Source organism: Haemaphysalis longicornis, unplaced genomic scaffold (assembly GCF_048455015.1).
Source record: "Haemaphysalis longicornis isolate Haplotype H1 unplaced genomic scaffold, Haemaphysalis longicornis Haplotype H1 scaffold_1, whole genome shotgun sequence".
In the NCBI taxonomy this organism is placed as follows: domain Eukaryota; kingdom Metazoa; phylum Arthropoda; class Arachnida; order Ixodida; family Ixodidae; genus Haemaphysalis; species Haemaphysalis longicornis.
This window is the reverse complement of record NW_027526203.1, coordinates 309515809-309539922: the sequence shown is the minus strand read 5'-3', so window position 1 is coordinate 309539922 and position 24114 is coordinate 309515809. Positions and strand designations below refer to the sequence as shown.

Here is a 24114-nt window from a genome sequence, read left to right as displayed (position 1 = left end):
TTTAGATAAAGGCGAAGTACCAGAGGGCCTCGCGAAATACGGGGTGGTATCCAATCCGCGTCCAAGTTCTGGTGGAACGAAGTATGCCCCCGTACGGCAACATCCGTAAGACTCGGCATGACTCGTCCAATATTTGTTATTGTGCCTGGCAGCAAACCTCATGTCCAGTACAAAACGGCCAACCGTTGTTAACAACACCACCATCGACGCATTCCTCGCCTGCGGCAGGCTCAACAAATGATTTAACAACGAGTAGCACTTCTTCCGGCACCGGATGCAGCTGGTCATGGCGCAATGTAGAGCTCATTACAATGAACCGATGAATTGCAGGCTCAATTCCTATCCCGACAGCCAACTTTACAGACCATTTATCGAACGCCGTGCGGCCGCAGAACGCCTGCGCAAGCCTGGGGGGCAAATCGTTCATAGCAAATAGCAATTGGAAGTAATAAACAAGATTAAATTCAAGTGATCATACAGCAATTTTAGCGAGCTGCAACCATGTTGGAACTTGTCTTTAGGTTTTTGTATTAGAATACGAATTTCCCGCGTATTTTGAGCCCACACTCATCCAGAAGAAGCTGATATGTTATTGCGCGTTTGAAGTGGTTGAATCTGAATAAACGTTTCTATTACCTGCAGTAAATAACTATAAATTGGAAATTAGCAGATCATGACTTATCTGTATATGATCTAGTCACGCATGTGATAATTGGTTCAAAGACAGACATAGCTCAATACCAACTACAGGAATGTTTCGGCGTAACGCCGCTCGCGTAGAAGCAGGTGTATTTGGAAATCGGCCTCCAGCGAGAATTTTCCAACGTTTTACATGTTCGCTGTGAACTGTAAAGGACAGGATATGTTGCAAGTGTTGTCCCAGTGGCCATTCTGACGTAGTAGGCGCAATAAAATCTCGCCAGCCTAGGTTTCCAATGGCTAGCCACGATATAATTCCACAGTCTGCAGTAGAAGATTTGGAGCTATTGTCCACGAACGAGTTTAGCTATTTTTTGCTCAGTGTACCTCACAGATCTATTCGTATGGGCTTGATATGAGCAATAAGGCAATGGATTGGAAAGAAAAAAATAGCAATGATTACATGCATGACCCTGCTCTATATCATGGTGCAAGGCGGCCGATGAATGCAGCGGCGATCAGAGTGTCTCCTCCAGCTTGAACAGCATGGACTTCGTGTTCGGAAAATGCGTCGATTCTGTTCTTCCGTTCAAAAACGCAATGCGACGCACGTCTGAACCCTAAAGTTACTCTAAAACAAACTTTGACAGATCACAACTGGGGTTATTATGGAATTACTGGCAGACTACCACGACTGAAAACCGACAATCGATTAAGGTTGGCAGAACTTATGACCTAAATTTGCTTCACATGAAAGCAACTTGAGACAAGCACGTACGAAAATCCGCGAAAATGACATTCTGAAAATATCAATTGGTTATCCCACATATGCTTCAAATTTAATAATCTCTTCGACTAAATGCGTGGGCAAGCTAGGATATTTTTGAAAGCACATTTGGTCGCAGTTGATCGTCCGCATAGCTTCTATAAGTATTTCTTCACTCCTCATGAGTCATCGTGCGAAAAGGTGAAGCGGTCGCGGAGATTTTGACGACTTGATAACGCGGAGTGCCCGGAAGCGGGCCTGTGAATGTATTCTTGAAGCGTGCCGCTCCAAGACAGGCACATTTATAAAGAAGCGCCACCAGATATTGCTGCTGACGCAGCACGAAGACAAAAGCCAGAATGCCTAACGCTGCCGGACGCCTTCCTTAATACCCTACTAGACACGTCTAGAGCATCTGACAGAGACCGAGACGTCCGAAGCTGGCAGCTTTCCTCCTCGCTTCCACGCCGCGCATGCCACGATTCTGAAGCCAGCTGCTGCGGAATAGTTTTCCGGAAAAAGCGAACAAACGTGATTATTGCAGAGTGAATGCTTCACAGCAGGAAACAAAACACGAGAAAGAAAATGTGTCGCTATTTTCTTCGGTCTTTCTTGTTTATGGGTATTAGCTGCCTATTCGTGTTTTAGTGTGTTTACTTTGTTGTGTTATTGTTAAATGCATTGCTTCTGCCAGCATCCACGAAGCCGCCTGCGTACGTGGTTTCATATATCGGTAGGAAACCTGGAGGACGTCTACGCCACAGCGGGGCGCCCCTAGAGTGGCCTTTTCTTCAGCGATTTCATCTCGCTTAAAGGGACTCTGCAACGCTTTCGATAAACGCTTTCACTATTTCCTTCGCGTCTGGTAGCATTTCGAAAGCTATAGTTATCTCCAAGCACGGAGTGACACAGCGGGATTTGCTTGTCGCAGCAGATACGCCTTCCGTCTCTGCTATGCTTTGGTGGCTTTCTTTCTAAAGTGGCTATCGAATGCGCTCATTGCTGCAACTGAAGGAAAGCCGGCCAATGGCGGCTACACCGCTGTAATGACTAATGACTTAATTCCAGCGGTCGAAGAGCTCCAAGCCCGCGAAAGAGAGAAAAGTAGTTTGAGCAAGTTTCTAGTTATCTGATGGGCATGGAGCAGTAATTTTTGGCTCAGGTACTTTGCGGCCCCCTGTTCTAATCATTGGAGGTGTTTGTTGAGTATGTTCTCAAAGCATTTAAGATTTCGAAAAAAAGTCGAAAAAAAAAAACATTGCATGGTCCCTTTAAAAAACTGTTCTGTGCGGGGAAAACTGCACAATACTCCTTTCTGATTCAAACCCTGCAAAGACTTTGTTGCTTTCATAGAAACATTTGGAAGATATTTTTTGTACGCTTGAGTGCGCAGCAGTGGCAACGCTTCGCTTAACGCAGTGAGTTGTGTTGTTTTTTGTGTGATGTGTTTGTGTAATACAAATTCTGTGTCCTTCGGCTGTAAATAAGCTGGCACTCTTGCTCGCTTTCACGACGATGGTGCGTTTGGGCCATGTGCAGCGCATTATACAGCGTGTTACGATGATAATTGGAACACTTTAGATTTTTTTCCTGAGTGAACCCTTGCTTAGTTCGCGCTCGAACTTCACACGAAGGTCGCATTTTGTGGTATATTTTTTTGACACGGGTAGCAACGACAGTACTTACGGGTTTATTCTGAAAATAAATAGAGGCGATTTTCGCCTATGGCAAAATGGCGGCCGATTGGGACGTGCGAGCCAGTGCAAGCTGATCTTTGAACGACGGCGCCAGCTGCAGTATGCAGAGTGAAACGGACGATGGGGAGTCAAAATAGAAAGGTGCCAAATGAAGTAGCAGACGATCAGAAAATCTCTTTCATCCCTGGTGTATGATGATCACACATAGTTACATAACCGCTGATAGCAATCATAATAAAATATTCACACGTTTCATCGTTGCCAATAAACGTTGGATTTTTTTCCTCACCTGCTTTCACATTTTCGGTCGGGAGGAGCCAAATGAGGTAGCAGACGACCAGAAAACCTGCTTTCACATTTTCTGATCGTCTGATACCCCATTTTGGCTCTTTCCTGACGTGGAAGGAGCGGAAATCCCCATCGTCAGTCTCGCTCTGCATACCCCCGGTGGTGCCGTCGTTCCAAGATCAGCTTGCGCTGAATCGGAAGTCCAAATCGGCCGTCATTTTCCCATAGGCATAAATTGATTTTAAGTTTGAGAATGAACTGGTAAGCACAATCCTTGTTCGCGGTGTCAAAGAAAATAAACTTCAAAATGCGACCTTCGGGTGAAGTTTAAGCGCGAACCGAGCAGCGGTACGCTCTGGAAAAAAATTAGTGTTCCAATCACTGTCGTAACACCCTGCACAACAAAAGCCTGCGTTCAAAAAGCAGTATATGAGAACTTGTCTCTGCCCTAGGCGCATTCGTACGGCTGATCTCTCTGGGCATGTCTCAAGCAATTCGCGTCACACGCAAGAAGCAACAACGTCGGTTCCGCTATCAGGAACGCGTCTGCGCTTGACTACGTGCTTTCTCGGGAGTAGAAAGGCAAAGAAACTGGTGAGCGATTTAAAAACAACTTTGTTGTCGACGTGCCCTTTACGATACGAGTACACAAACGATCTGTCATTGGCCTCACTTTCGCTCCCTTTCGCAGCATGCATCAGGGCCGTGTAGGTGCGCTGAAGCACGGCCGGGCTGGAGAAGCGGCGGGCGCGCACTTTCATGAAAGTGCGCGTTCGCCGCTCCTCCAGTCCGGCCGTGGCTGAAGGTACTGGACAGACCTGTCATGGAAGATTGCGCAGCCCACTTTTCCAACATTTAAGGCGAATGTTGAAGAGCATCCGCAATTTGCCATGTGGTGGGCGAAAGGTGAAATCTGCTGCCAAGGACGCCAGTATTAAGATATGTGTCGAAAACGTTGTAAGGAGGGACTCTATCGTTATTCCTTCCATAAAGTGAATACGAAATAAAAGGCTTTCTCAGTTGAAGGAAAACTTTCCGAATTAAAAACACCCCTTTTCAAGGATTTCACACAACGAGAATAAAATCCGTGTATCTCCGTATATTGTGTATCACAAGTCGAACACTCCAAAAAGGTCGCTGTTTTTCTCCAAAATAAACTATGGAGAACCGCGTACGAATCTCCGAACAATAAAGGCCGTAGAAGCAGAATTGCGCTCTCTTTCACGTCGCAGAGGATCGGGATGAACGTCGAGGAGTTAGAGAGGTTGTAGAAGCTGAGTGCGGAAAGAAGTTATTCGTTGGTGGCCACTACGCTGGCCACTGCGTGGACTTTATGATTCTCCAATTTATGCCAATTCACCCGCAGTTTCCCGACGCTGGCATTCGTTATTTTTTTTGTTCGTGCAACATACCTCGGCACTAATGGCAGACAAGACCAACTTAACGTGCTACCAGCACAAAATAGTAGCAGGAACATAAAAACTGTTTATTAGGAATTAGAAATGTAAGTTCTATTCAACTAGCATCTATTTGCCATTTCGGTTAGCTTGCGGCGAGCGAATCAACTAAATCAGCCCTGCACCATAAATGTGCAGCACAGAGCAGCCGGTGCCGCAGAAATCAGATTTCAGCCATTTCTTGATCTCTAAAGCACCTTATCATGGCCAAAATTCTGAGGCGAAACTTTTGCTCACGAAATAAATTTGGCTGGTCATGTATTAAATGGCAGCCTCGGGGGAAATGGGCGTTTTCATCAGAACGCCCACAAGGCGACTCTTAAGCAGCAGGCGCACGGCGTGGTTTTTAACATGTGCCTTCAAGACCATGATGAAAATTTAATACGAGTTTGGCGTCTCTCAAATAAATACGCTCGAGAATTTTAGTATCGATTGAGTTTCTCCGCAATCTGTATTCGATTGACCCCCGGCTTTACGTCACTTAGTTTCCAAAATTTATACCAATCAGGGCTATAGAACGCTGTGTACTACAGCTTGCGACATGGTGCCGAGACGTGTTTGCCTCCGTGATTAAGCAGCTTGAACTTCAACGTTATTCAGTCCCTGTGTACGTAGATTCATTACAGCATCGTTCGGCATCCTGGAGAAAGTGAATGGTTTTTAGAGGTGGCTTTTAATCTTCTCAGCCTTACTCTGGCTTTTGTTGCAATGCTCAGTGATTGTGGAGCGCACCCGGCGCGAGATATGCTCTAAGTTTGGCGGCGCTATCGACCCCTCCGAACACCACGAAAGGTTTACACGCCCCGCCTGCAGCGAAAAGCAAGCAGCGATAGGGTATTACCTAAGTACAGCGGAGTACTGCGCGGTGGCAATGATGTGGCGCCATCATTAGCGTCGTGATATGCGCTTTCTCAAATGCTTGCCCGGGGCCTTCAGTATCATTTTTGATTGCAGTAAGCTACCCGCCGCGGGGCCTCAGTCGCTAAGGCCTCGTGCTGCTGAGCAAGAGGACGCGAGTTCGATTCCCGGCCGCGGCGGCCGCTTTTCTAGTGGAGGGGAAAAGTAAAAACGCCCGTGTGTACGAAATTTCGGCGCATGTTAAAGATCCCCAGGGGTCAAAATTAATCCGGAGCCCTCCACTACGGCGCGCCTCATCGCCTGCGCTGCGTCGGCGCCTAAAATCCTACAATCAATCAATCAATCAATTGTCCTCAAGTCTGAAGTTGGGCTAGTTGGCTATGCACTTCTTAGTTGGAAAAATGGCGCGGACTAAAGAAACGAACAATGCAGGAGCAGACACCCCGGGCGTACTATATTGGCTGACCTTTTTTTTTTGGGCTCTTCTTTGTTTGACCCATTGCGCCCTATCGCCGGAAACAAACATGCCACGCAAAAAAAAAGCACCTCAGACACAATTGACGCTCAGCACGATTTCTCTACGCTGATAACTATTGTGCAAACAAGGAAACATTTTTATCAGTTACAAATGATATCGAAAACCTCCACCACAAAACTCCGACTGCCTTAAAACCCAGCAATGCTTCTTTCACACAACTCCGCGGTAAAGCATCCGTTGCCACACATGACGCGCCCACGGGAGCAATCGAACTGATTAAAATGCTCGGACTTCCAAAAGTCAATGCATGACGGTCAGTTTTACAGAGTGAGGGAGTTTGTCATAGCTCTACCCCCAGAGAATCTGTACCGGGCATGTGCCGAGATGATGCATCGCCACTGGTGTCACGTCACCGCGGAATATATCTGTACGACCACCACTAATAAACTACCTTCCTATGTTCATGGCTCCGCTGCATGCAATCACATCACTAATCCATAGTGCTATTCGCAATAGCGTTATTAGGCTCATTTTTCGATTTTCACCAGTTTGCTAGCCGTCCGCTGTCAGCCTTGCTTATCAAGCGTCCGCGGAAGCACGTCTTCGCTACCAACCGGAAGCTACTAGTAATGCAGCCAGATACAAGGGCTCACCCGAACCTCCAATACGGCAGAGCGGGAACTCAAATGTGGAAAGGAGGACAACATTGCTGCGGCGGAGACGAAAGAAAAGATGCGTAATTTCAGCAGCGCCGCGCCTGCGCAATAAACCTTGTTCGACGCCCCGTCGGTAGTCGCATGCTTGGGGAAATTCCCCGGCCGCTCCCGCAACGTACGCTATCCCCCCAACGTGCCCCGGCCACTGAAACTGATGCCCGCGCCGACATCGTGTCCCGTAATTACAAAAATGGGGGTGAGAATTCATGCCAGGCTCTCAAAAACGAACGAAGGCATAGAATTAGACCAAGAAACGAATAAAGTGTCTCCTAATAAGGCGTAAAACCTAGGATATGGGCTCCCTGCTATCAAGATTCCGTTTTATTTAAAGATGCTGTTACTAATTTTATTTGTATGTAGCCTTTTACTCAACCCTGTATCAGGCGATGTTACGTGATTGCAATTTTCCTGTTGTTTTATTATTCGTCTGTAGTACATGTACCCACTCTCCGGTGTAATGCCCCTCGGGCCTTGGGGATAAATAAATAAATAAATAAATAAATAAATAAATAAATAAATAAATAAATAAATAAATAAATAAATAACCCAACTCTCAGATAACATATCAATTTTTTTCGTTGCAGTGACATCACTGATCGCATGCGCACCGCTGCAATCTCTGTGCGAACAACGATGGATGACGCCACGCGACCCAATAAAAATAATCCTTAAAATTGGCCAGGATGTCATCAGAGACTATGTTCACGTAAAAATCCTCGTCGCAGGCGTACAGAGAAGCGGCAGAGCGGAACTCACAATCATCAAAAAATTGAAAATATTTGCCCATTTGGCCCACTTTGTAATACACCTAAGGGAGGAGCTAGGAATAGAGGAAAACAAACGACAATACTCGTGCAGGCACTGATCACGAGGCGATATGTCGTACTGTCTGCCGTTCCAGAAACTTACCCACATTGAATAAGACATTAAAGCTGTCATCAGGACAGCATATACGGCCTCTCTCCACCTCCCCATTCTCGCGATCACCGGAAAGATCGACCAGCTGCCTACCGGAAATACAAAATGTTAGCATAAACATCATTACTCAGTCTGGAAAGACCATTATATTGTTACCTGCAGGCAGGATACCTAAACGCTTGAAAAAATATTCTGCCATTCACCATGATGAGAGTTCACATCGAATGACAGCCGGACACGAAGTTCAGGAAGGTTACACCGCAGCCGACCAAAAAGCATGCGAACTCGCATACCATGCTTCCTGCTACCACGAGTACCACCCTCCGCTGTGCGAAAAATACGGAGAACGTCTTCTTATCCTACGCCTCCTTTTCCGGCCAAATGGGGATCTCAGCGCCGATAATCCTTACCTAGGTTTGCGCGGGATAAAAACCAACACATACATCCACAAATGTAGATGGGCGAATTTGTTTCGCAGGAAACGTCTGACATTACCTTAAAACTGCTAAATGCGGGCAAACATCGAACATCTTCCACACAACAAGATGATATGGAAAGATATGGTTTGGGGATAATAACTTGAACATTACACACCCCACTTTTATCAAGACAGGGGAGGTAGCCCTGACCAGAAGATCAGCGTGAGCTTTTTGGGAGCAAAGAAAGGAGCCGCTGCCCCTGGGGCCATGGACTTCTGGTTCCGCCCTTCAGCCCCTACTACCTATCCAGCTGCTTAGCACCTTTTCCCAAACTCCCACTATACCTTGCCCAATAGAGGTCTTCTCTCTATCTTCCTCCATATTAGCGATAAATCCCAAAAAGTTCTCTCCGCCCACGTCGATAGAGAATAAAACTTTCGAACACTGACACTGTCGCCTTTCTATAAAAGTGACTAACAGCCCGCAGCCGCAACCTTTCTCGTCGGTATCTTCAGCTACAAAACCTCAGGTGGCCTCTGTCTTTACTATGCCGCGGCGAATAAAAGCCGTTGCCGCTAGCCTTGCTCTCTTCACTGAACTTCAGTGCTCGAAAGCATGCATTGTAAATGAAACAACCCCGTTCCCAAACGCTCCGTCCACGTCGACTTTAGCGTTGTACACATTAATATCTAAACGCTGAGGTCATCGGCAAATTTTTTCTAAGTGAAATGGGAACGGGAAGACTGCAGCCCTAAGGGCATATGCCAAGACGTGAAAGTAACGTACAGTTATAGTAAGCCCCAACACCACTGTGTCCGAAGTCATTGCGATTAGACGAGCCTGTATTGCGCGGAAGCTTTGTACTTACCGCTTCTTTACAGCGAGGCTGTTGATAACTAGGATCCAGCAGATCGCCTCTGAGGACATACCGAGCGTAGACCAAGAATATCCAGTGGGTGGAAAAAAATCGTAAAAAAATAAAACCAGGTGCTAGGGGCTCCATATTTTGATATAAGACGGCTTATATTGCTTTAACGAAAATAAAGAACTGCGCAAACTGAGACGGCCGCAAAAAGGAGATATTGCCTATATTGCCCTCGATATTGCCCTCGAAAAAATACAAGGAGAACAATAAATCTGTAAAATGATGCCCATACAATAGTGTCGGTTCAGCCATCGAGAAAGAAAATTCTGGAAGAAATCCAGAACACAAAAGCGATACTTCGAAATAAGTTTCGAAGCTCTACGACCAAGCAGTTAATGGCTTGCAGCTAATGATAGCTATAGTCGTTAGCCGAACATTAAAAAACACCCAGCAGAAACGTTTCCCTGCCGCCTAATACTTCGCCGAAGTGTTTTAGCGAGTTTCTTGTACCGCAGCAGGTGTGCATTACGTGCCAAGAAACCGTGGCGCAGAAAGATCAAAGCCCAGTTCAGAAACGCTGGATCAGCAAATGGAAGGCAAGACAAATCCGCTAGCAGAATTCGCAGAACACCTAGTTGGTTCCAGCTGAAGCGTGGCGCACAGAGCCCGTCCAGACCACGAGATAAAACAATTATTCGACGAGGCGAACTTTGTGCCGAACATGTAAAGCAGAACGTATCAGGATCATCCTCCCTCCGGTTCGCATTCTGTCCTTTACAGTTTTTTTCTCGAGAGGGAAATCTCGCTACCAATTCAGGTGCTACCTACTTGGAATACATACTTGGTTCTTCAGTCGATTGGTCTCCATAAATTTCGAACACCTGATGGGGTTTAGAGCAAGCGCGTGAAAAGACAGTGAATGTCGCAAAACCACAACGTACATAAAATGCGCAGAAATTCTGAGAATATTCTACTATACGCAAGAATTACTGCACCGGCTTCCCTCACTTTTTTTTTTCATTCGACAAGTATTGTATATTTATTGTATTATGGAGTTGTAATCTGTTAACTCCATTAATTATGAACTTCTGTACAGATAAAGGGCATTATAGGGTTGGGACTTTTTTTCGCGACTTCTTTTCGTGTTTCTAGTTGTTTAGGTGGAGCATTTTCTTTATTCTTGGCTTCGTCGTGTGAGTGCGTCGTATAGGACAGATGTTCTTGATTTCGTTCACTTTTGTTATATTTTTCTGTATCATGTTTTTGATTCTTTAAAACTTCTTTAAAGAGATAACCTCCAGTTGCACTATTGTAACGATTAAATGTGTTAGCTTCGCCAGTTATGGATTCTTGTAGTGCATTTGTGCATTCTTGTAGTATGCACGTGTAGTGCTTAAAAAAATTGACTGAGTGTTTTCTTGTTGCGCGTTCAGCTGTACCGCTGCAACGTCGTAGGAAAGAATGGCCTCGAAATGAAGCGCGGTGAAGAAGATTCAGTAATGAATTGCAAGAACCAAGTTACTACTGGTTCGTGTAATGGGGCGGTAACGCCCGAAATGGGAGTTACCGTCCCATTTTATTTTACAGCCTTCGCATTGAATATATTGAGGATGTTGGCTCTGTACTGAAAGTTTCCTGCTCTTTTTTTTTCTCAGCGAGGTTTCAACGAAGCTTTATATGACTATAGGCGAAAGGAAAGTCCGGCAGAAAACTCACCCGACGCAGGTTGCACGGGAGTTAGAAGTAAGGGGAGGGGGAGCAATAAAGAGTCTCTCTCAGCAGAGCGCGCGCCCAGCGAGCTTCTTTGTGAAGCACAGCTGAACTAGACGGTGGGAAGGGGCTGCGGCGGTGAGCGCAGAGCAGCTTCAACGTGACAATGGGACGTCACTTTAAATTTGTAGGTCACGCGTCCTACATACTCCCGATGAACAGGCACCTTACGATCAGCGACGCCGCGAGCAGTAACCGGAACGAGCTCGTATAAACGCCGAGCCGATGCTGGACACCGGGCGCAACAAGAGGACGAACCATAACGAGTAACACACGGATAAACATCGGCCGCATGTTGCAGCTTCGCTGGCTAACAATCAGTACGGAGTGCTTGGGTGCATCTTTTTATGACTTGCAATGTATTGGGTCATACAATAAGTTAAAAACTGCGTGATGACCAGATGTGGTTTCTGCAGCGGGACATTGTACCCCACATGTACAAGGAGGTCCGGTGGAGGCCCACGTTAGATGTGGTAAACTGTTTTCTGCGGAGACCACAGTTAGTCCAAAGCACTTGTGCATAAATTCGGCAAACAATGACTCGCCGTTTTGGCTGAGGTTTTCTCCCCAGGCGAACATAATATATAAGCGCCGGCATCGATATGCGGGTGGTGGTGGGGGGAGAAGCTTTCGAGGCGGATCCAGCAGGTCCGTTCATCGGTATCATTAGGGTTGCTGTGGTGAAGGCCTGAATACTACGTGGCGCCAGGCACACTCCCGTGGGAGTTTTAGGCGGAGGCCGCCTCGGTTTTCAAGGGAAACCAATCCGGCTTTGACTAAAGGTCGGAACTGGCTTTTTTTATAGGGATAGGTGCAAAAAGCCTCTGAGGGTTCGAAACTTAGGCACGTAAGACTCTCATACCGCGCTGAGTAACTGCGCAGTTCGAGGAAAAACGATTTTGGGCCAGACGGCCGCTCTGCCGTTTCAGTCGATCACCGGACATTTCCACAGAAACTCAGGTCCCATCAACATAAGCACATCGGGAACTTGAACTGCTCGGTTCGAGCTCCACTTTTTTCGATATTACGTGGGCCGGAAACATGATAGCTCACTACCGAAAAAGAAAAAGGAAACTTGTCTTTTTCTTTTTTTTTCCTGAATACATTGTGCGGGGTTCGAGAATATTTGCGCGAAGCCAGCCACAACAAATTGGATGATCCTTTGTTCCCAGCATCGCTCCCAGATCATATTCACGGATGATAGCAATAAATCGCCGTAAAAGAAGTAAAAAAGGCCTGTCTCAAAGCTAAGTACGTCCTTTAATATGTCTTCAACACTTTTTCACGCAGAGAGTAACGAGAATAATGGTTTGGGGGGAGGGGGGGTGGTATTGAAGAAAAAGGCCTCCCAGTACAACAACATTTTCACCCTTCCATGATGCATTCAAATAAAATGAACAAATATTTAAATGGAGAATGGAGCTGCTTAAGAATTTTTCTCAAGATAACGACGAGTTCTGTCAGCCCCGATGGCCTAAACGAACTTAGGAGCGGACGCGTGCTCAGGGCGGGATATGAAGAAGAAAGCGAGTGCCGCTTCCACAGCGGTAGTTGAAACCCTCGAGTAAAGAAAGTGGGAAGATATCAGTTTTGTCGCGAAGAAACCTCGTCGCCGTTCGCTGAATGCGGCCCCTCAGATCTTTTGCGCCGTTACGGCAGCGCTGCAATATTGCACTAGTGCGGCCGCTCCACGCCGATGCCGACGGACCGTCGGTCGAACGGCCGTATTCTGTCCAGTTCGTTTCCTTCGCAGCATGCGCGCTGTTGTTCGGTTTCGGTAGAGTGCCTTTACTTCCCTGGTTCCGATTGAATCAAAGCGCTGGCACCGCAGGACGCAGAGCACCTGCTGTGCTGCTCTCCTGCGCGCCCACCGCACGCCCTCCCTGGTCTGGCTCCCTTTCTGGCCACGTTGCTCTGTGCTCAGGGCGGACATCAAACTTTTCTTTCTCGCTTCAGCAAAAAAGCAAAACGAGATGTCTTTATTTGCTTCGCCGCCATTACTCGGTTGAGTATTTTCTTAAATGCGCCTTTTTTTATTTAAGTGTAGTAATAGTACGGTTCAGGCGATAGCGGCAAGGCGTCTAACAGAGGCAAAAACAAAACAAACAAGACGTCAATGCTTCCTCGAACGAAATATAGTCGTACAACCTCTTATGTGCATTTTTTTACCCCTTTAGAGTGTTCACTTCTATTCGGTAAGTTTGAAGGTAGCGCAGCGCCTCTAACTAAGGTTGCTAAGCCTCTCAGGGAGCTTCTAACGTTCCATGCCTCACACAGTTGCGCTTCACGTTCGTGAGACTATTTTTGTTTTCACGATGAAAGATGGAATATATTATCAAATGGGTGGGGCTATGTTTAGGTACTTCCAGGCGAATGATGTTTCCTTCGCCAGGTGTTCTTAAGCTTGCAGAATCAAAATGGTTATTACATGTCGCAAAAATATCTAACACCCCGCGCTTTCTTTTGTTTTTTCGACCCACATTTAAAATATTGTCACGGGACATGTACGTGGACAATACCCCAAATCGCCCGTGAAGACGACGACGAAGAAAGTGCTGGTGGACCCTGCGTTGACTCTTTAATGGCCGCCATGTATATACTGTACATAGATCCTTCTACCGTTTAATACACCGCTTCATCTTCAACCATGGTTCGAGTCATTTGCTCTGCTGCCACGTTACAATATTCTTACAGACTTCGGCCAGCTTTCCGAGAAACTTACACGAAGCATAACCGCATATCCATGTTGCCAATCTCTCCCTATCTGGGTATGTGCCCCGGTGGAAAGACGCTCGTCGATGACCAACGGAATGAAGAGAAGGCAGACGAAGTCCGAGTTCCCGCTGGACTGGGTTTGCGCCATCAACCCGCCTCTGAGCCGGTGACTACGGTGTGTTTTGTAAATACACCTTCTTCCTGACAACCTATCTCTGCGTTGTCACGGGACAATATCATTAAGACTCTTGTGATAAACCAGCACAGCGAACAGAAATGCTGCATTACTGAACCCTGTCTGATGAAATTCGTCGTCTACCCTTTCATCACAGGCGGATCCGCTCAGTGACATCTGGGTGGGGCGGATGCTTTGGTATATGTAGACACTGGTGTTTCAACCGAACATGGTGGAAGGTGGCAGGGGGCGACCATGCATTGATTCCCCCAATGCATTCCGCGAATCTCGGTGTGAGGCAGCCATGGAAGCGTGTCGTTAGAACCTGAAACAGCAGTTGCACGCAGAGGCTCGCCCGCTTGTTGCCTGCAGTGAATCGGAGGGAACACTACGTCGACGTGTTTTAAGGGCGCTGCACCTGCGGGTCTCGGGCTGTCGGTGTCTCCTGTCGTCCCATGTAGTCAAGGTACTAAAATAGCGGGAACCTTGTTTTCCAACGCCTCGTGCTACTTCATAGCATACTCCGGCGTGTTAAAAGGAGACAACTTACGGCCAGTATGTCTCTAATTTAATTGCGTAAATCCGGTTGCACGCAAGAGACTTCGGCACCACCTCAGTAAGTGCGATTGCTCCTCCCATCGGCACTTCTCCGGCACCCAATCAGTGCGCGCACTGTGGCAAGAGAGAGACTTACAATCTTTGAATGCATTTATACACTGCATGTTTCGCCCCTCTCCAAATTTCACGTTAGTGGAGATGGCCCGGGATTTTTTAAAAACACGTTTTTATGCTTAAAGAAGAAAATTTTGACCTGCCTGCCTGCCTGCCTGCCTGCCTGCCTGCCTGCCTGCCTGCCTGCCTGCCTGCCTGCCTGTCTGTCTGCCTGTCTGTCTGTCTGTCTGTCTGTCTGTCTGTCTGTCTGTCTGTCTGTCTGTCTGTCTGTCTGTCTGTCCCTCGATTCAGCCGCCCGTGAAAGGTAAAAGAATTCTTGAACGAGACATTTATACACGCAAAACGTTCCCAAATACGTAAATCTGGTAGCAACGCTTATACTTGGCAACATTGTTCAGCAACAAGATAACAGTAGAGATTGGCCGAACATAAATTCCCAACTGATACTAGCAGTGTTTTGATCAAAAGTAGACATGAGCTTAATTCTTAACAGAAAGAAAGACGGCTGAAAACCAGGGCCGTAGCCAGAAATTTTTTTCCGTGGGGGGGGGGGGGGGGGGACTGTGGGTTATCGTGAGGGAGGAGTTTTGCCAAAAGAAACACTAAGTTTCGCTTTCTTAATGCCTGGAAAACATTTGGGAGGGGCTTCAAACTCCCAACCCCCCCCCTCTGACTACGTCCCTGTTGAAAACAATATTTTATCCACTAAATACAAAACCAGCTTCCAAGACAGGCTGGGGCTTGTAGTTCGGGTGGCAAGCTAAGCATTAACAAAATGTTCCAGCAGTGCGAACGCGGGAAATTGAATTGAATTCAGCAAACCTCTACTGCCGTTATCATTTGCAGTGAAGCGAGCCGATACGCGACTAATGTATTCTTGTGAGATTGTAGTTTCCGTAGTGCATTTAAACTTCACGGTAAAATCGTTCACAGAACTCATAACACGTCAAGGTGCTTAGATCATGAAATATTTCCGAATTGTTGCGGTATAGCGCTAAATATTTTGCGCTCGTTAACTGGTTGATGCTGGAAGCTCCATTTTTTTACAGACAAATTGTATACCTTCACAAGTGAGCAAAATGTTCGCTATGTTTGTTTGGCATCTCTTTCCGAAATTTCGCATGTTTACTGGTGAGCCCTTTAATGTGCAATTTGCGAAATGAGGAAGCAGAAAGGACACATGGATCACAGATAAATGTTTGTCCACTGGAGGCTTGTGGAGGAAATGGGGTTAACATAGCAACAAGTGTTCACGGCAGGTCGTGTTGGTAGTCCACATCCGAGGAACCACACTAAACTTGTTATACTATTCTGGCCAAAAAGGGTGTTTGGAGGCCATTACACCCTTTTTCTTGAATCTCAAAACCCTTATTCGTAACTGTACACCCTTGTTGTGTGGAAAAAAGGGATGTTGACCAACTCAAACACAGTTGGTTTTTAGTAGGGTGTTGAAAGGGTGTGGAAAAGGTGTTCAGTTGTTGATTGATTAGTGCCATGCATGCATGTATAATTGCAATGTGAAGAACAAGACATCCCCACTTCTCCTCCTCCCCACCTCGGAAGAAATGTTCAAAAGCAAAAAAAAAAAAAAATATTGTTCGTCTGTAAGGATCACTCGTTTCTATATACGGTAGGCCTCATGGCCCAAGTTTGGCTTTGGCACGTGAAATGTCAATTTGAACTTTTAAAGCTAAAAAAGACTACATATATACACTAAAGTTATTTACGCTCTTATTGCCTAAAAAAGGTGCACTGTAAATAGAATAAGGGTGTTGGCAAGTCATTAGCCCTTTATCTTAGGTTCCGAAACCCTAATTTTAGCTTTACTCTCTTTTTGTGTGGTGAAAAGAATTTTGACCGACTGAAACTCCCTCGGTTTTCTGTAGGGTGTTGAAAGGGTGTGAAATAGGTGTTCAGTTGCAAAAAAAAAAAAAAACCCAGCGCAGATGGGGGTCACCCTAGCTTCTTCCGGTGTTGCTACGTTTTGCTAGGTTTTGCTAAGCTAAGCTAACTGTTGAAGGGTGAGACCAAGTTTAGCCGTTCTATAGTATTCATTGCTGTTACAGTGGGTTGCGTACACTGACAGCGGATCCAATGGGGAAACAAGCGACTCCCAGCTCAGCTGTGTCTCCAGCCTTGCACCCCTAGTGCAGGCTGCGTCGCTTTTTTGCGTTTTAGTATCCCAAGGACACTAGTACCTTTAAAATGGTATAGTAAGAGGTGCGGATACGAATGCGCCCCTTGTGCTCACACTGAAACAGGCTCGACAGCCGGCTTCACTGTTATAATACCCTATTTGCGGTGGTGCACCCTTTACAAGCGGCGCGGTTCTTTTTTTTTTTTTATTCTTTTGGTAACGCCACCGAACCTAGCTCAAGCTTAAACACCTCCGCTGGTAAAAAATTGTGTCAATTCATACTGTTTTAAACATTGTGAGGTACAAGACATCTTTCCGCTTGTTAAAACTGTTCAGTTCACCTAAACGGGTATAAAATACCTCCGAAGTTGGAGGACTTTTACAGCCTTTTTCTTAGTTGGTGGTCTTTCACAACCTTTTAAAACACCCTAATTTGTAGCTCTACAACCCTTGTGGGAAAAAGTAATGCTGAAATAATGAACACCTTTTTGTTGGGTGTTGAAAGGGTCTGGAATGGGTGTTTGGTAAGTAATAAAATTTATGACTTATTGAACCTAACAACTACGTCACGATTAAAAAGTTTTTTCAAAATCCGCATGCTGATTTGTGTATTCTCACATTAAAAGGCATAAGTTTAAAATTAACGCTAAAATATCTGATTTTTGAGACAAGCCCACCGACTCTATCGGAGGACTTTCCTGTGCTGGCTATAAAAGCAAGAGCGAATTTATTTCTAAGCAAGTATGTACTCGCTCTCCCCATGCATCTATTTGGTTTTCTTGCTCAATTCATTTGTGCTACAAGCCCGATTGTGCGTGTTCAATGTGTCTGTATGTCATGCTGCGCGCTCAGCCAATCCACGTTGTGACGCGTAGCTGCGCTACCCACACATTTATTTTAGGGTGTTAAGCAACCTTACACCCTTTTTAGGGTGTTCACACGAACACCCTTTTTTTATCCTTACATCCTTTCTTTATCCAACACACCTTTTAAAGGTGTGCACCGTGGAGCAAGATTTTTGCACCCCTTTCGGCCAGAAAGGGTGTAAAAAAGTTCACTGTACATAGCATACCGAGTGGCCAGGCTTTGTATGCCGCCTCCTCAATTTTGTGTCTCTTCAGTACGCGCCATTCGTCTTCCACCAGCATGGTATAGCTTGAAGGTGAATTATGCACTCACGTCCTGTCATTTTTGAACGCTGAATAAAAGGAGACCTGGCGAAAGTAATCTGTTTAGCAAACGCAGAGAGACAGTCTTCACTTGCCGATTGATAATGTCACCATGGGCATTGAGGATTATTGGTTTTATGCCGTGCTAGCACAGCCAACCTTTATGCAAGATTCCTAATTGGTGTTTAAACAATGTACCGCATTATATACTAAGCAGGGCTTCAAAATTCTTAATTCCACTTGTTTTTAGTGCGCCATAAAATATTCCCAAACAGTCCGTCAAATATTTTTTAACAGAAAAATGGAAAACTGAAGTGAACAACTTGGAGAAGAAGTCATTACACCGTCACTTCCCAGAAAGATTACCAGCTCGGAGAAGGAAAGTTCTGCTGTTTGAGAAGAAAATATATTACAGCGTGCTATGGAAACCGACACGGAGCGGAACATAAGCAGTCTATCCTAGTGTTATCCATCGATATTCTCCGGGCTGTCACTTCATTTGTGCGCGCGTATTTTGCCCTGGGCGCACAGGGAGCAAGCTACCCTGTTTACTTCCGTCGTTACCGGGCAACCACATCGTCCATCAAAGCTAACCCGCGCGACCGTGTCACGTCACTCAGCTTGCGTCTGGCAGCAGCTCATTCATCTGCGCGAGGCCGGGTCCGCTGGCCTGAAGAGCTCTGGCGGATTGGGCCCGGATGGTGGAGCTCTTTCTGACGCTTATTTCAATTTTACCGCGGAGTTTCCGCCCACGGGCAAGTCTCTTTCTTAAAGCAGAGTGATTTGAGCGATGGGGTGCCGAGATCTGAAAAACGAGCTCGGCTGCCCTGCGGCCCCATCTCGTGTGGATGGACAAAAGGTTGCGTGATGGGTGGAAGAAGGCCTTCTGGACGGCCGCAAGAGATAAAAGCCGCTTTATCTGCATGGGCATCGTGTTGTGTTCACACGAACGACCGCTCTGCAGTTGGCAGTAAAAAAGGTGCGTAAAGGAAAACTTGCGAGCTTTCTTTTTTACTTTCGCTGCGATACCATTTTAAGGACCGCTGTCCCCCCTCCTTCCTTGCTTACGTAGCGGCTGTAAGCTCGTATGGAGTTGTAACCAGTCTGTAATTTACTGAGGGCTAAGTGGAAGCACATGTTCCTTGATCCCAGTTTGTACTCCTATATGATGTTCTTGGACAGCGACGTCATTCTACCCCCTCTTCGCAGTGCCTATTTCTCTCGCATTCCAAGCAGTGTAATGTTAAATGACCCGACAGGGAAGCCGCGTTTGAGCTCAGGTAAAAATACTAAGCTTTGTCGATCAATGTAATTACCTCGGACAAGTTGCCTGAGCTAATGCGAGCCACTAAAAAAGAAGAAATCAGGAGTTTAATTAGTATGTGAGGCTTGGATTCCGGAAGAGCTTTCAACTAGACTATCTTTGTCGCGGCGAGGCTGGTATAGAATAAATTAATTAGGTGCTAACTTATAGGGCAGTAAACCAGGGTATAACAAACCACCTTGAAGGAAAACACCGGCGAACCCAGACAGCCGTGGAAAAGAGGACGATCGGTGCAGAGCTTTGTGGGTAACTTCATTGATCACGGAACACTCGCGTGGACGACGGGCTAACTCACTTTATTAACAAAAAAGGGAAGTTTAGCCAAGCATATGTGATGCAGAGGCGGAGCAACAGGTGGTCACTCCAGTAATAAAATAGCTGCGGCGCGATGGGATGAACTTAAGGGCATACAGGGAATCATCTGTTCACTGGATCAGGTAAGCCATCTCGGCAGCAGCGGATGCACTGGGATTGCACAAAACAGCATGTGTTGCAATCTACCCGAAGAGGCCTTCTTTCTGCAGAGTACAGGTGCCGTCAAAAGAAATTAGAGCGCGCTGCCGTAGATGTACAAGAATTTCTTCTTCCGGAAACTGCCTGGCTGCATTGGTGTACGTTTAAAGGAGTCCTCCCTAATTGAAAAAGCTTCATGTAAACCAGTTATGGCTGCCATAAAGCCATTAAAAGAAATATTGTGTGATATTCACAAATCCTTGTTCCAAGTACCTATGACGGCACCTATACATCGATAGGCTACTGCTGATAATGTCCGTGGGATCGTGCGGACCGTAGACAACATGCATGGTGTAATTAATTTCGATATTTTTTCTGCTTGATGGTGTTGCCGGCTTCCCGTCCCTCGGGGTTTTGTGCTGACAAGATTCAGTTGCACGATGGGCAGCAAAAAAGTACCTGCAGCCGCTCGTCTATCCACCTCCACAGTTTCCACTGTGTTACTGCTCGCGCTTTATTCCCACAGCAAAGGCTGCATGAGGGCCCCTTTCGCCAGAAGGAGGGCGTTTGTCGTGCATTACCTGTAGCGACAGTGTTGTTGGTTGCACGCAATCAAGATCCGTATCATTAGCTGTAGAAGACACATAAGCCGCTTATAAAAAAGAGTCGGAACAGATGCTTACGACTACCTTACCAATTGCAGGGTTGCGGCTATTTATTTCCAGGGAAGCCGTCACTTAACCAAGCTAGGTCACTGGTGGTAGGTGCGCGGAAGAATTATACTCCGCCGGGTGAACTGTTTTCGTGTCATGTCTAAAAATGCATAGGGTTGTTTTTGCCGGCATTGTATTCAGTGTCACCGTAAGGGCCACAGACACGCCGAGGGCCGCGCGGCAGTTGTTGAGTGAAGCTACACTTGTTCCCTTCACGCAACAGTTGCAGAGCTCCCCTCACATGACGCCTTCCTTTTGAACAGGGCGCTTCTGCGGTGACATCCCGCTGCCTCACTGCGCAGTTGCCGCCACCGCCGGCTTCGCGGCTTCCCGCGAGCGAGAGCGAGACCCAGTCACGCGATCGCTGCATGCCGTGGTAAGGAGCAACTAGTTAATTACAGAGAAGCAACCTGGGCTTGTGTCGCACGTGTTCGCGCGAGGTGCGCTTCTTTTAATCGGAAAGCATTGAATGGCCCATTGCGCAGAAAAAAAAAAAAAAACCCTGCGTCCGGCATCGGCCTGGCTGAAGAGAAATGGCTGAGGATTAGCTCAGCTAACCCTGGATATTCAAAACGAAAGCTTGGTTTAGCCTGATTAAGTCGTGCTTTCACGTGGTTAACCTTTTATTTAGCTGTAATTATTATACTTAGGTATGCACTCGTCGTTAAGCCTGCTATGATGGCTGGGCGTTTTGTTGTGGTCCCGCTTCCGGCGTTTTGTGAGGCCAAGGGCTCGGGCCTCCTCAGTCTTCGACGCTTGCTACGCGCGCTTGGCATTCCGAACCCTCTCCACCGAAGCAGCTCGCCGGGCGATATCCGCGGCCTCGTCAGACGCAGCTTGCCGACGACGGCTGAAAGCCTCCCGCCCCCACGCAACGCTCAGAGGAGATCGCCCGGTTTCGCTCTCATCCATAGCCAACTCGCACTGACTAGGCGAGCGCGGCGCCCCTCTTACCCAAGCGCGTGGGGAGACACCTGGTCAGGTGGCGACGGAGCTGCGGAGAGCGCGTGCGCCAAGCTGGCGGCGGAGCTCGGCGCGACGATTCACGTGATGCGTTGCCAAGGCAACGGCGCAGCTGCGGCCAAATGAAGGTCAAATTGCTGGTGTCGGCAAAACTCGGCCCGATTGGGTTAGTAAAGCTTCGATTTAAGATGCTCGTAAACATGGTCCACAGACAGTGCACGGAGAACAAAAAAATGTAAGAAAATTTGGTGTATGGGGTTCAAACCCGATGCGTTTGGAAAGCGGTTGTAAACGTATCGTCCGCGCCACTGCCGATCCTTGGTCGCAGCTGACAAAAGGTGGACTTATCTAATGCGTTGCGACCTTCGACGTGGAAACATGTGTTCGAGATATGTACCGAGGTCCAAAGGAATAATCTGTGCATGCTAGTTACGCCAGTAGGAAAGCATGCTTACTCTAATAGCGTCTATGTGCAGCTCACTAAACGATTGGCCATCTCTATAATTATTTAGTAGCGGATGAGAATGATGCATAAAAAAGATGACGGTAATGAGGCAACACAATACTTTCTTCGGTACTGCGTCCACTGGAATGTACTCTCTACGCCACGTGATCAGTGTATTAAATAACCAGTCAGGCGAACGCTAAGACAGCAATTCTCTGTCCCTCCCTAGCTTTTTTGTAAATAACGTTTTGTACAATTATTGTAAATACAGTTTTGTTTGTTGTATGTTGTCGTCGTCTTCATCACCGCCTCATCTCCTCTTTCAGCGCCACCCACGCCGAGTTCGCAGTACGACGAGCTTCTTCGTCGGAAAAAAGAACCACCAAACCTGTCCACGAGGTTTCACTGCATCTAAGCCTCAACCACTAACCTATGGGCCTCATGATAGAGTGTAGTCGACGCAGGGCGGGTTACTATGCCCTCATTTCTGTTGACCAGCTCATAGCAATCGTGGCCAATGTACGCAGTGGCAGACAAGGGGGCGCCTCCAGCGGGCTTACGGTGCAGGTCGAGGGTGAGGGACGCCTTGACGGGCTGGATTCCGGTGCCGCTGGTCGCGGCGCACGTGACCTCCTTGCGGAAGTGGTCTCGCTCCAGGCGCCTTATCTCGATCCACGACAGCGTCTTGTCACCCTTCCGCTGCGTCACGGCTCGGGATATCGCTGAGTGACCCATGTGCCACGTGATGCTTGGAGAAGGATGGCCTGCAAGAGGACATGCGTATTAATGACGTTAACGTACATATAGGCATTGACACCTGACTTCTTTACCACCGGAGCAGTTTGGCTTTACTTACGAACACGTTGTCTGACTGTTTTTATTTCGCATTCGCAAGAAAGCATGCGGGAAAGGCCTATAGCCAATAATTCGACACTTGAGCGCGAAGAATACGGGAGCAGAAGCAGCATTACACCAGAAACTACAATGGATGTAGTGAGAGCCGCGTACGTGATCGTCTGAAAACCAACGATGACCGATGGTGCCTAAATGTGTCTGGAGCGTCTGTGCAGGTTGGAGTGGAGGCCAACAGATAACGGCGGAGCAAAACTATAATAACAGAAGGGCTACTGTATCCGGTCACAAAACAAGGTTTATTTAAACTAGATAGACAAGCTTATTTCTAATAGCATGCAAAATTTTATTGCACGCACTTTCTGTTTTAGGCAGGGGTCATTTGCGCGTCTTATGTAACAGTGTTCCGACGGCCACATGAGTTGTGCCCTTCCGATCCATTAGATCGGTTCGACTACATGGTGGACATGTCGCTGTGCCTTTATTTCGTCTGATACTAAAACCATCGTGTTACGTGTACTGTCAATTTGGTGCATGCGTGTGCGTGTGCGCATGCGCGCGTGCGTGCGTGCGTGCGTGAGCGTAAAGTGGTTGCGTGTATTTGGAGTATAGCTGCCTGGTCGAGTCACGCCTTTTACCTTCTGCGGCCAGCCACTGAAATCATGTCACCAATTTGTTTACTTTACGAGAGTGGGTCACGCGAGAGCTCGCGCGGTCGTTTACAAGGGTTGGTGCGTGTGCCTGCTAAATACTGGTCTAGGTTCTCCCAAAGAATCAAATGGTCACATATTGTTGTTAGCTTTGTCTGGCGCTAATGATAGGGACCCACTATACATCGTTATTTTTCTGAAGAACCAAACCGTGTTCGCACTACGTGTTCGTTTGATATAGCGGCAAGTAACGCATGCATTCAAGGAAGCTGCATGCACATTTTAACGTGGAGCTTTACGGGCCCCGTGTCGCAGAAATGACACGGCATCGTCGGCGGTGTTGACCGGGAGCGAAAAATCGGCCTGAGCGAAAAATCCTATCATTCCACCTTGCAGCACGCTCAAACCCGCCGTGGTGGCTCAGTGGCTAAGGCGTTCTGGTGCTGAACCCAAGGATGCGGGTTCAATTCCGGGCCGCGGCGGCCGATTTTCTGATAGAGGCGAAAAGCGGAAACGCCCGTGTGTTCGAGATTTTGTGGCACTCAGGTAGTCAAAATTAATTATGCTAGCCTATTCTTCAAACATTGAGGTGGCGGCGTGCTGGGTGTCAGGCCACTCTGGCATCGACGGAATTGAGCTGGCGGATGAAATGGCCGCAAGTGCTGCACTCCGAAACACAGTCAACACAACAACACTGCCTTACACAGCCCTCAAGCAGCACATTAGACAACAATTCCGTAAAATATGGCAAGCAGACTGGAGCGAACAAACAGACAACAAACTATACGTAATAAAACCACACTAGGGACAATACACTACTGACACAGACAACAGACACATTGAAGTTACCTTAGCTCCCGTTTCAACCTTCAGGGTTCCGTTTCAGCCTTACGGCTTTGGGACCCTCGTCTGTATATACACATGTATGTAATTTTTTTTTTGCGAATCGAATAAACCTTTGAAACCTTTAAGCTA

General features: G+C 47.0%; 1 protein-coding gene across 1 annotated transcript in view; it reads right to left on the bottom strand.

Moving 5' to 3' along the window:
• Positions 1–22423, bottom strand: part of LOC144149906 (neuronal cell adhesion molecule-like) — a 149089-nt gene extending 126666 nt beyond the window's left edge. The window contains exon 1 of the mRNA XM_077681636.1: positions 22198–22423. Coding sequence (XP_077537762.1) covers positions 22198–22372 — 175 coding nt within the window. The 5' untranslated portion in view covers positions 22373–22423. The remainder of the gene's footprint in view (positions 1–22197) is intronic.
• Positions 22424–24114: the final 1691 nt, after the last annotated feature.